This window comes from Heloderma suspectum, chromosome 1 (genome assembly GCF_057233095.1).
Source record: "Heloderma suspectum isolate Gila_16-S chromosome 1, 16-S_ref, whole genome shotgun sequence".
Lineage (NCBI taxonomy): Eukaryota > Metazoa > Chordata > Lepidosauria > Squamata > Helodermatidae > Heloderma > Heloderma suspectum.
In genome coordinates, this window is record NC_139458.1 from 417,618,447 (window position 1) to 417,631,838 (window position 13,392).

The window sequence follows — 13,392 nt, forward strand, 5'->3', positions numbered from 1 at the left end:
GGTACCCCGCTTGTTACCTCTCCCCAGTTTGAGAAGGTCCCATTGATAAGCACTCTCTGAGTCCGATCCTGTAGCCAACTGTAGATCCACCTGAGAGTTGTTTCATCTAGCCCACTTTGAGCTAGTTTGCTCATCAGGGTATCATGGGGCACTTTGTCAAAAGCTTTGCTGAAGTCGAGGTATATGATGTCCACAGCATTCCCACAGTCCACAAGGGAAGTTACTTGATCAAAAAATGAGATCAGATTCGTCTGGCAGGATTTGTTCTTGACAAATCCATGTTGGCTTCGAGTAGTCACTGCATTGCTTTCAAGGTGCTTACAGATAGATTGCTTTATGATCTGCTCCAGAATTTTCCCAGGAATTGATGTCACACTGAGTGGTCTGTAGTTCCCAGGTTCCTCATTTTTACCCTTTTTGGAGATAGGGACAACATTAGCCCTCCTCCGATCATCTGACACTTCACCCATCCTGTATGATTTCTCAAAGAGAATAGACAGTGGTTCTGAGTTCTTCTGCCAGTTCCTTTATTACTCTAGGGTGCAGTTCATCTGGTCCTGGAGATTTGAATTCATTCAAAGTAATTAGGTGTTCCTTGACCATATGCCTATCGATCTCAAGCTGCAATCCTGCCCCTTCAGCCTGTACTTTGCCTTTGCCAGGGGGGTCATAGACCCTCTTTCAGGAGAAGACTGAGCCAAAGTAGGAATTGAGCACATCTGCCTTTTCCTTGTCCTTTGTTATCATTTTGCCATCCTTATTTAATAGTTGAACCACCATTTCTTTCCTCTGTCTTTTATCATGCACATATCTGAAGAAAACATTTTTGTTGCTTTTAGCAACCCCTCGCTAACCTCAGCTCATTCTCAGCTTTAGCCTTCCTGACGCCATCCCTGCAATTCTGTGCTAACTGCTTGTACTCTTCCTTTGTTGCTTGTCCTTCTTTCCACTTCCTATATGTGTCCTTCTTTGTTTTCAGGTCATCTCTAAGCTTTTTGTGAAGCCACATTGGCTTCTTCTGTCTTCTGCCTTTTTTTCTTGTTGGAATTGGTTCTAATTGTGCCTTGAATTTCCTTTTTAAAAAGCTCCCACCCATCTTGGACTCCTTTTTTCGTTAGAGTCGCTTGCCATGGGACCTTACTGATCATTGTTCTGAGTTTATTAAAATCGGCTTTCCTAAAATCCAGGGTACGCGTTTGGCTGCACTCGGCTTTTGCTTCCTTTAGAACCAAGAACTCAAGTATAACATGGTCGCTTTCCCCCAGAGTTCCTGTAACTGCTACTTTATCCACTAAGTCATCTCTGTTGGTTAGGATCAAGTCAAGGATAGCCGATCCTCTAGTTCCTTCCTCTACTTTCTGTAGGAGGAAGTTATCCGCCACACAAGTCAGGAATTTCCTGGAGGGGCCATGTTTTGCAGAATTTGTCTCCCAACAAATATCGGGGAAATTGAAGTCCCCCATTACTACTACATCATGCTTCCTTGAAACATTGGCTATTTGCTTTTCAAAAGTTTCATCCTCGTCTTCTCCTTGATTGGGTGGCCAGTAGTAGATTCCGACCACCATGTTCCTTTTATTCTTTGCTCCATTTATTTTAACCCAGATGCTCTTGATGGGGCTACCAAGCTCATCCTCCTGTATTTCTGTGCAGACATAGGTATTTATAACATAGTGCAACTCCACCTCCCTGCCTTTAAAAATATTTTTTGGACTTTGGTGCTGTTCTGCTGTATAGTAGCCAAAAAGATTACTTTGAAGTTGCCAAAGTATTTTCTCAAAAAGTTGACATTGCATAGTGGATATTGCAGTTAACAATGCAAGTTCTTAGGGGGACAAAAATGTTGTACATTTATTAGTATCCCTATGGGGTATATGGCAACTACTACAGAAAACTCATCTAAGTTGTTTAAAGTTGCACACTGTGCTATTTTTATTTAAGGCAACAGCAGAAGCTAACAACCTTGCTGCAGTAGCTGGAGCAAAAGATTCTTACAACAAAGGAATGGAGCAGGTATTGTACCATTGTGAATTGACTGAATGTTGTACGCTTTTAGTTTTTAGACTAATCCAAGTGTTCATAGAAATATAAATTTAGACCCCATTAAACTAATATTATGAACTGAGTAAACTACCATAAAGAATGCAGGAGAAAATGGAGTTAAGAGTAGAATGTAGGTAGTACTATGCTTCAAATAAGTTTTGATTCTGGATAATCCCTTTGTTTGAACTCCATGAATACCTCTTTGGTAGGTCAGGTGAGGTTCAAACCTTAATTTCTTCCTTAAGTTGTGTGCACCATAGTTATCATTGCAGACAAAATGATGAACTGTGGCTGGAGATGGAGAATACTTCCAGAGGCTGGGGCTGGAAGGGAAGAGTAGGATTATCTTAACCATGGTTAATGATTAAGTTTGCATCAACCCTCAGATAGGTTGCTTAGCTAGCACACCAGAAGGACCTTGGATAGCTCTAGTTCTGCTATTCAGTGCTAAATATAAAGGTGATGTGAAATGAACACATGCCCTTTGATTGCCCTTGCTGCACATACACCGATCTGATTTAGCCACAAGCAGCTGTTTTTCTGAAGGTGCTGCCTGACTGGTCTGGCAGCTATTACGTTTGAAAGAGCAGTAAAGGGAGACTTCCTCCTCCAGCTTCTGTTATTTTATTTATTACACTTGTACACCACCCTTCCTCTTAAGGAGCCTGAGGTTGCATATCTGCTTCCCTCCCCCCATTTTATCCTCACAACAACTCTGTGAGGTAGACTAGTCTGAGAGATAGTGACTGGCCCATGGTAACCAAATGAGCTTTGTGGCTGAATGAGGATTTGAATTTGGATCTCCTCATTCAGTCTAACCGCTATGCTACACTGATACTCTTTAACGCTACCTAAAATCGGGAGCGATTCTACCCTATAATTTGTAGGACAGTGCTAGTTTATGTAAGCTAATAGGTCAATTCTGCTTGTTTTAACAGGTTTGTGGTGGAGATAAGCCTTACATTGCTCCTACGGACTTGGAGCAAAAGCATCAAGATCTTAAAGCGTTTGCTATAAAACAGTTCCGTTCTGTGAAAAAGATGGGAGGTGAAGAGTTCTGTCGCCGTTATCAGGACCAGCTTGAAGAAGAGCTCGATGAAATCTATGCAAACTTTGTGAAGCACAATGATGGCAAAAACATCTTCTATGCTGCTCGTACTCCTGCCACTCTCTTTGCTGTTATGTTTGCCATGTACATAATCTCAGGACTGACTGGCTTCCTTGGCATGAACTCCATAGCTACCCTGTGCAACCTTGTGATGGGGTTAGCGCTTGTCTCCCTTTGTACTTGGGCATATGTTAAATACTCTGGGGAATTCAGAGAAGTTGGAACACTCATTGATCAGATGGCTGAACTGATATGGGAACAGGTTGGTATCTCTTTAAGAGACTTTACTTTCTTGAAGCAACTTGCCAGTTTATCTATTGTTGGGCAAAAACAAGTCTACATGTCCATTCTACATGAATGTAGCACAAACGCTGAACTACAAACCAGTGGAAAGAAACCTAGTGAAAAAAGTATTTGAAGTATATTTAGGATACCTTCAGGTATCTCAGTGGCCAATTATTTGAAGATCTTGAAAATCTCCAGGAAGCAGAGGTATTCAAGTAAGTCAGTCCCTCCAGGAAAGCAATAGATGCTTATAGAATCATAGAATAGTAGGGTTGTAAGGGGCCTACAAGACCGTTGAGTCAAACCACCTGCTCAGTGCAGGAATCCAAGTCAGAGCATCCCTGACAGATGGCTGTCCAGCCTCATCTTGAATGCCTCCAGTGTGGGAGAGCCCACTCCCTCCCTAGATAATTGGTTCCATTGTTGTATTGCGCTAACAGTCAGGAAGATAAAACGGCTTACTTTTAAGCTCTTAAAGGTAAGTAAGTAGCATTTCTGAGGGTGGGTATTGGAAGGCCCTACTGTTCTGAATCCATATTTGGTTGTGCCTCATGATTTCAGTCATGAAACTGAATGGAAAATTCATTAAGCTGAGTACATACAAGAACAACTTTAGCACAGCCTGGCTTATGTTTTGCACAATAAAACTGATGTTAATTTGGAATACTTTAATATGGATCACTGCCTTGTTGTGGCAAAGGGGCTTGCGTAACTCAGTGAAGCCATATGCTATGCCATGCAGGGCCACCCAAGATGGACAGGTCATGGCAGAGAGTTCTGACAAAATGTGGTCCACTGGAGAAGGAAATGGCAACCCACTCCAGTATTCTTGCCCAGAAAACCCCATGGAACGTATCACAAGGCTAAAAGAGATGACGCCGGAAGATGAGCCCCTCAGGTCAGAAGGTGTCCAATATACTACTGGGGAAGAGCAGAGGGAATTTCCAAGTAGCGCCAGAAAGAGTGAAGCGGCTGGGCCAAAGCCGAAAGGATACTCAGCTGTGGATGTGTCTGGTGGTGAAAAGAAAGTCTGATGCTGTAAAGAACAATATTGTTTAGGAACCTGGAATGTAAGATCAATGAATCAAGGTAAGCTGGAGGTGGTCAAACATGAGATGGCAAGACTGAACATCGACATCTTGGGCATCAGTGAACTAAAATGGATAAGCGTGGGCAAATTTAAGTCAGGTGACCATTATATCTACTACTGTGGGCAAGAATCCCTTAGAAGAAATGGAGTAGCACTCATAGTCAACAAAAGGGTGGGAAAAGCAGTACTGGGGTACAGTCTCAAAAACGATAGAATGATCTCAATACGAATCCAAGGCAAACCATTCAACATCACGGTAATTCAAGTCTATGCCCCAACCACTGAGGCCGAAGAAGCTGAGGTTGATCGGTTCTGTGAAGACCTACAACACCTTCTAGACCTAACACCACAAAAAGATGTCCTCTTCATCATAGGGGATTGGAATGCTAAATAGGAAGTCAAGAAATCAGTGGGATAACAGGCAGGCATGGCCTTGGTGTACAAAATGAAGCAGAACAAAGGCTAATAGAGTTTTGCCAAGAGAACACGTTGATCATAGCAAACACTCTTTTCCAACAGCACAAGAGGTGACTCCACACATGGACATCACCAGATGGTCAGTATCGAAATCAGATTGATTATGTCCTTTGCAGCCAAAGATGGAGAAGCTCTATACAGTCAGTCAAAACAAGACCTCGAGCTGACTGTGGCTCAGATCATGAGCTTCTTATTGCAAAATTTCGGCTTAAATTGAAGAACGTAGGGAAAACCACTAAACCATTCAAGTATGACCTAAATCATATCCCTTATGAATATTCAGTGGAGGTGAGGAATAGATTTCAGGGATTAGACCTGATAGAGTGCCTGAGGAACTATGGACGGAGGTCCGTAACACTGTTCAGGAGGCAGCAACTCAATCCATCCCAAAGAAAAATGCAAGAAAGCCAAGTGGCTGTCTGATGAGGGTTTACAAGTAGCTGAGGAAAGAAGGGAAGTGAAAAGCAAGGGAGAAAGGGGAAGAGATATCCAACTGAATGCAGAGTTCCAGAGAATAGCAAGGAGAGACAAGAAGGCCTTCTTAAATGAACAATGCAAAGAAATCAAGGAAAACAACAGAATGGGAAAGACTAGAGATCTTTTCAAGAAAATCGGAGATCTCAAGGGAACGTTTTGTGCAAAGACGGGCATGATAAAGGACAAAGAAGGCAGGGACCTAACAGAAGCAGATGAGATTAAGAAGAGGTGGAAAGAATACACAGAAGAACTACACAGGAAAGATCTGAATGTCCCTGATAGCCATGATAGTGCGGTCACTGAACTTGAGCCAGACATTCTCGAGAGTAAAGTCAAGTGGGCCTTAGGAAGCATTACTAACAACAAAGCTAGCGGAGATGACAGTATTCCAGCTGAGCTATTTAAGATCCTAAAAGATGATGCTGTTAAAGTGCTGCACTCAATATCCCAACACCTTTGGAACACTCAACAGTGGCCACAAGACTGGAAAAGGTCAGTTTACATTCCAATTCCAAAGAAGGACAATGCCAAAGAGGGTTCAAACTACCGTACAATTGCGCTCATTTCACATGCCAGCAAGGTGATGCTCAAAATCCTACAAGCTAGGCTTCAGCAGTATGTGAACCGAGAACTACCGGAAGTACAAGCTTGGTTTCGAAGAGGCAGAGGAACTAGAGATCAAATCGCCAACATTCGCTGCATCGTGGAGAAAGCAAGAGAATTCCAGAAAAGCGTCTCTTTCTGCTTCATTGACTACGCTAAAGCCTTTGATTGTGTGGATCACAACAAACTGCGGCAAATTCTTAAAGAGATGGGAGTACCAGACCACCTTACCTGTCTCCTGAGAAACCTGTACGAGGGTCAAGAAGCAACAGTAAGAACCAGACATGGAACAAATGAGTGGTTCAAAATTGGGAAAGGAGGACGACAAGGCTGCATATTGTCTCCGTGCTTATTTAATTTATATGCAGAGTACATCATGAGAAACGCCGGGTTGGATGAATCAGAGGTCGGAATTAAGATTGCTGGGAGAATTATCAACAACCTCAGATACGCAGACGATAATGGCAGAAAGCGAAGAGGATCTCAAGAGCCTCTTGTTGAGGGTGAAAGAGGAGAGTGCAAAAGCTGGTTTGAAACTCAACATTAAAAAAGCGAAGATCATGGCATCTGGCCCCATCACTTCCTGGCATATAGAAGGGGAAGAAATGGAAGCAGTGACAGATTGTATTTTCTTGGGCTCCAAGATCACCACAGACAGTGACTGTAGCCATGAAATTAAAAGACACTTGCTCCTTGGGAGGAAAGCTATGGCAAACCTAGACAGCATAGTCAGAAGCAGAGACATCCCCCTGCCGACAAAGGTTCGTATAATCAAAGCTTTGGTTTTCCCAGTAGCAACGTATGGCTGTGAGAGCTGGACTATAAGGAAGGCTGAGCGCCGAAGAATTGATGCTTTTGAACTATGGTGCTGGAGAAGACTCTTACGAGTCCCCTGGACTGCAAGGAGGTCAAATCTGTCCATCCTAAAGGAAATCAACCCTGAGTGCTCATTGGAAGGACAGATACGGAAGCTGAAGCTCAAATATTTTGGCCACCTAATGTGAAGAGAAAACTCCCTGGAAAAGACCCTGATGCTGGGAAAGATTGAAAGCAAAAGGAGCAGGGGATGGCAGAGGATGAGATGGCTAGATAGCATCACCGATGCAATGAATATCCACGCTCTGGGAGAGAGCAGAGGACAGGAAGGCCTGGCATGCTGTTGTCCATGGGGTCACGAAGCGTCGGACACGACTCAACAACAACAACAACAATAGGGAGGAAGAATGTTCATTGTTAAATATTGGTATACTGACTTTATATTGGTTTGAGAGTGTCCTTTCTGTGAACATAAGAACTTCTTCAGTTCACAGAAGGGACTGGGATTCCAGCAGAGGCTTCCACTGGAAAAAGACGGTTTTCACTGATTTCCCTCTTCCCCCTGGGGCTCTCTTTTGGAGGGTCTCCCAACCCGCTGGAGCAGCTTGTCAGGGACGAGGGGCTGCAAGAGGAAGGAGAAAATGGCAAAATTCACCTCTTCCCATTTCCCTCCAGTGGGAGAGTCCCATGCGTGGACTTCAACAAAGGGCTTCCTAGTTCTTTGCTCAAAAGATTTGCACGTAGATTCTAGTTAGTTAATGCTTGCTTAATGGCTAAACTAGAAGCCATTTTAAGTTCTGCTGCCTTGCTTTCCAAGAAATTGAGATACAGCCTTCTCATCAGAAAGCCAAAACAGATTAAAGTCTTATATCACTATCCTATGCATGTGTACTAAGTCCCACTGCATTCAATGGTTCTTACTCCATAGCATGTTTAGGACTGCAGCCATGCTATGAAACTATAGAGGAATTGAAAATAAAACTGTCAGTATCATAATGGCCTTATACAAATATACAGTGTGACCACACCTGGAATACTGTGTAAAGTCCTGGTTATGGCATCTCAAAAAGTTGGAAAAAGAGTTGGAAAAGGTGTAAAAAGAAGGAACTAAGATGATCAAGAGGCAGGAGCAACTCCCCTATGAGGAAAGGTTACAATGTTTAGGGCTTTTTGGCTTAGAAAAAAGGCAAGTAAGGGCCGACATGATAGAAGTGTATAAAATTATGCATGGTATGGAGGAAGTGAATAGAACCCAAGGTCATTCAGTGAAGATGAATGGAGGGAGATTCAAGACTGCTGAAAGGAAATACTTCATAGAGCACATAGCTAAACTATGGAACTTGATTACATGGGATGTAGTGATGGCCACCAATTTTGATGGCTTTAAAAGGGGATTAGAAAATTCATGGAGGATAAAGCTTTCAGTGGCTACTATTCATGATGCCTATAGATGTCCCCCAGTAGCAGAGGCACTATGTGTCTGAAATACCAGTTGCTGGTGTAGTTGCATTCATATTCTGTTGTCTGCTTCCCATAGGCATCTGATTGGCCACTGTGGGAACAGAATGCTCAACTAGGTAGTCCTTTGGTCTGATCCAGCTGCTCTTATGTTCTTGTATTCTAAATGGCAATAGACCATCAGTGTATATAAATGGTTTTGAACTTCATGCTTGAGTTTTTACATGTATGTTATAAAGGAGAACTTGCCTCCAAGAAGTTGCCTTATTCAGCCTAGATTTGTGCCACTCCTAAGTGTTTTTCTATTATTGGGTTCTATTGTGCAACGGAAGAGGATGTTCTTAAATTGCCACCTGCTGGCTGTCTCGAATTTGGCTGTCAGGAACAGCCACAGATTATCTCACTAAAGCAGAAGGAAGATAAAAAGTCCTTGAGGTAGCAGCTCTGGGTTTGGAATTCTGTTACATGTGATCTGCTGAATACAACGTCCCACAGAAAGTTTGAAACTGGGATTCTACAGACAGTCCTTTCTGCCCTGTTCCAACAATACGGGTCTGTGTTCTAGACAGTCCCTTAGGTACCAATGTTAGGATGTGCTGGTAATTTTGAAAGTCTCTGTTTGCTGGGATGCACCAGTAGCACGTGATCATCCAGATGGCCCTCATGGGAACTTTGCTTGATATCAGCTGCTAAGTCTTTGTAGGACTAAGATGTTGCCTCCCACCAAACCAGTCAATTAAAAAAAAATAACTTTAGGTACTGAATAGCACTGCTAAGATTTTTCAAAGAAAGCAAAGTCTCTGCATTGTAACCTGGGGAATTGACACCATGGGATCCTTGATCTGGCACTTGCTTTTTTTGGCCATTTCTAAAGGTAGTGGTCATTCTAGGACCTCAAAGATTTCATGAGATGCCAATATTCTAAATTGACGGGATGGTTTAAATAGACTGCCTTCATCCAGAACCCACTAAAGTTTGTTCTTTGGGGCTCCCAGGTTTGGAGAGTGGATGATGGGCAACAAGCTATAATGACTAATTCTGACTTTGAAGTTTGAGCTATTCAGAACAGTTCCCCTGTGGCAAGTTTCTTGCATATAATTTCCTATCTCAACCCACTCTTTAAAAGATGGTTTGTTAATATGGAAAGCTTTTCAGTTGCTAAATTGCATGCTATATGGAAGTATTCCCCTTGGTTGTGGTCCTCCATTTTCCATTTGCTGCTTTCTGATGTGTAGTCTATAATACTGTTTGAACATGGCATTGTTGTCTTTTTGGTAATCCTAAGTATCTGAGAACCAAGAGAGTGCACAGTATTCTAAATTGTGTATAAAAGAATTGCTTTCAGGATTACCATCTAAATTTTGAAAGCAAATGCTCTTTCCCAGTGTCTAACCCACCTTCTTGCTTGGCTACTGATCTACTCTAAATTTTCCCATCTTTTGTCTTTTCTGCTTCAGAGGAGTCCAAAGAAGGTGAGAATATCGGTGGGGACTATCTTAACATCCAGACTATTTTTTTCTGCTTTTTGCTGCTGCTTTTCTAACAACTCACTTCGTGTTTTAGGTGTGTTCCAAATTCTTTGAAGTTGTTAGACGTCGAATGATTCGCCGTGTTCTTACCTCAGCGCAACGGCAGCGACTCTCATCAAACAATAACAAGAAGAAAAATTAGCCAGTATTTTTACCTTTCTCTTTATCTGAAGCGTTCACACTTCACTAGTATAGACAGTAAGCAGGACCATCTGGGCCACTTTGCATAAATGCTATAAATATACCAGGTTGATGCTGCATTATAGGGTATAACAATGCACCCTGTGTTCTAGGAGCTCTGAAGTGATTTGGGTTCAGTCAAATACTGCGTCTGAGGAAACCACTTAATACTCTGTAAATTATTAACTGTATGCTGGTAGCCAAACTCATCTCATTTTTCTTATTAGTTTTGTTGCACTTTGGATACATTTCATACTCCTTTCATTTCAATTTGCTTTTTTCTGATTTCTTTTTGAGTGTTTCAAAAGGTTTGGGGTTTTGAGTTACTTTTGTTTCTTTTTTGTACATTTCTCATACTGCAGGTGCTAAAACCTCTTGGGGATAATTTGATTGAAGATACCATGAGACAATCGGTTACAAACTCTATCAAAGCAGGCCTGACTGAACAGATGTCTCAGCATGCCAGATTAAAGACAGATTGACAGTTCATCTCATCTCATTCATGTGCCCATCCTAGACTTGCTTGCTGTACAATGAGAACTCAATAAACCAAAGTTTACATTTGACTGTAGAGACTTAATTTAGTCTGACTGGCTTCCCAATTTGCTGCCATCATATTGTGCGAGGGTGGGGGTTCAGGAAAAGAAACGGGCTGCTTTTAAGACTCGCTCTTTCTAGCCAGGTGCCATGGAGATGAAAGGGGCAGGTCTTAACTATGGTACAAGTGTACTAAGTACCCAGGGAGAGGTGGTGTGGCCTCTGTCTTATGGAAACATATCCAACGTAAAGGGTTTTTCAGGGAAGTAATTATCAAACCTATACAAGGAAATCTTTTAACAGAATGTATGTAGCCACAGAATGTCCCACTGAGCATTTTAACTTTGAACACTTGTAAACCATTAACATGAATCTAGTTGACAAAGCAGCAGTGGTCAACTGTGAAGTCACATTTGAGCCACTACATTTAGCTATTCCTTGCATTACTGTCTTTTCTACCAGTATTACCCAAATGCTTGTGTATTGTTCTCCACAGAAATTACATTTAGAGGTAACAATTGTAACCAAGGAAGCTATCTTCAAGTGTACACTGTCTTGCCTTTTCAGATTTAAAGACCTTGTCCTACAGGATATGCATATCGAGAAAAGAGCTTTTTCTCTGCAGTTTTAGCCTTCATGTATATATAATATGCCATTAATATTACTGGGGGGAGAAAATCCATCCAAAAACAGACCGTTGCCTACAGCTACAAAGCAATGAGTTAGGATTGTTTGTACAGTGTGTCTAGTTATTTTTTAAGAAACCACAGGGCATGTATAAAATATAAATATATAAATACAATTTTGTATCAAAGTTTTGTAGTTTATGGCAAAACCTGGTTCTGTGATAGGCTAAGTACTGTCCTTGTAAAGGAATGTTTGTGGCTCATGTAAATGTGTGAATGCATCAAAACAATTTGGAGTTTTTTGATATATTTGTGATATTTACCTGCCTTGAGCACTGCAATCTCACCCATGGGAAATCAGTGGGAATGTTTGTTGTGAAACTTTGTCTTCAGTTGCATTTTAAAGTTATTTCCTGTAATTTATTTTCTGGTACATTATTAAAATCAATTGTGTATATATGAAATTAAAGTCAGAATATTTATTTAGAAATGTTTGTAATTCACTGCACTAACTATATAGTTGCTCATGTTTTAACTGGAATAGCATCTTCTGTAGAGTGCTTTTGACTGGATTGCTGCAGGAAAATAAACAAAGTAGAAGTGAGAAACCACAAGGACTGGATGAGGAGCAGGGAAGCCATGATCAGAAAACCATTGTTATCCTGCTCATGAATCTTTAACGAAAGTGTCTATGCGAGTTTAAGGTTAACATTTTTTGGCAAAAATGTCTCCCAAGATCAAATGTCTCAAGTGACACTATGTGCACATAACTCTGCATAACTTTTCATACTCATGTGTTACACAGAACATGTGAAGATAGCATGCCTCAAGGTTTATAAAACTCTAGAAGGGATAGCTTGCAGCTGTGAGGTATAACTACAGGCTTTGCAAGCTAAGCTGTGGAACAAGCAACAGTTGAATCTGAGCAGCTGGCTTCCACCTTAATTTGTGGAAAGTTTGGCTGTAGAGTAGCATGTTCCCTATCTTCTAATTATTTATCACAGCCTTTCAGATTATGAAAAGGTAGCTACAGCAGGATTCATCTGAATTTAAAGCTAACATATATTAAGGCGTACTTATCTGTCCTGTCTGAAAAGTACTGACTAGTTCTGTTAACTTGAACAAGCCATATGTGATTTTTCCATTGAATTTTTCATAACTGATTATATGGAACATGGCAGTGGAAAAATGCAGAGCATACCAGCTGTTCCAATAGGAGAAAGAACCTTACATATTAAACCCTGCCTCAAATTCCTACACTGAAGGCATGAGTATGTTATGCACACTTGTCAACCAGTTCATGTACACAAGCTGGTAGGACTGTCAATCTATAAGGTGCATGAGAATTCTGATGAATGCCTTCTGTGCAGGGATATCAAAAAACATGGAATGGTAAGAGTTTTTTCACCTCCTCAGGCTCTCCAGTCATCTTCCAAACAAGCACTTTTAAAATCAAAAGTACACTCTGCCCTTAGAGAATATCCAAATAACATCAATTAAACTTGAATCAACCAGTTCTGAATTAGGCAGCACATGCTAGCTTTTCCTTCTAGATCTGAATGTGAGAACCACTTGATGGTTAGGAAGGGTATAGTGTACCAATTATACTGCTATCTCCATTCCCCATAAAAATAAAACTTTCCTGAAAGAGAAATTGCTCCCAACGTAGATGCTTAAATTGTGTGTAATTCCCTGGCATCAGTTCACTGAATCTTAGAAAACAGCTTGCACTTCCTATGGTTTACTTTCGGTGAAGCTAACTTTCTAATAATTACACTTATTTGGACTTTGATGGAAGAGTTAAGAACATCAGGTTGGATCCAGACTGTCATGCTTAGAATAGATCCATTGGAATCAATGAGAATTTAGTCATAAAGACCATCAGTGGGTCTATTCTAAGCATGATTAAGGCTGGATCCAACCCTGTATCTACATAGTTCCATCTTTGCAGTGACAGTGTTATTTGCACAGCACTCTTGAAGCGGAACCAAAAAAATCCTTTTATCAATACAAGTTGTTAAATCCAGGTGCCTGGAGTTAACTCCATAAATTTTTAACAAATTTTTAACATTCAACTATATTTCAATAAAAGGTTTAGTGAACCAGTTTGACACACAATTCAAGGGAGAAATTTAAATACTAGCTTTTTAAGCCCAGAAAAGC

General features: G+C 41.2%; 1 protein-coding gene across 4 annotated transcripts in view; it reads left to right on the top strand.

The window, feature by feature from the left end:
- Nucleotides 1–11,281, top strand: part of ATL2 (atlastin GTPase 2) — a 52,760-nt gene extending 41,479 nt beyond the window's left edge. For 3 of the 4 annotated variants that reach the window (XM_084829165.1, XM_084829166.1, XM_084829164.1), the window contains 3 exons: nucleotides 1,942–2,013; nucleotides 2,982–3,413; nucleotides 10,429–11,281. In XM_084829165.1, coding sequence (XP_084685291.1) covers nucleotides 1,942–2,013; nucleotides 2,982–3,413; nucleotides 10,429–10,548 — 624 coding nt within the window. In that variant the 3' untranslated portion in view covers nucleotides 10,549–11,281. Of the gene's footprint in view, nucleotides 1–1,941; nucleotides 2,014–2,981; nucleotides 3,414–9,814; nucleotides 9,830–9,920; nucleotides 10,114–10,428 lie in introns of those variants that run through there. The other variant, XM_084829167.1, reaches the window with a different exon arrangement.
- The last annotated feature ends 2,111 nt before the right edge of the window (nucleotides 11,282–13,392 follow it).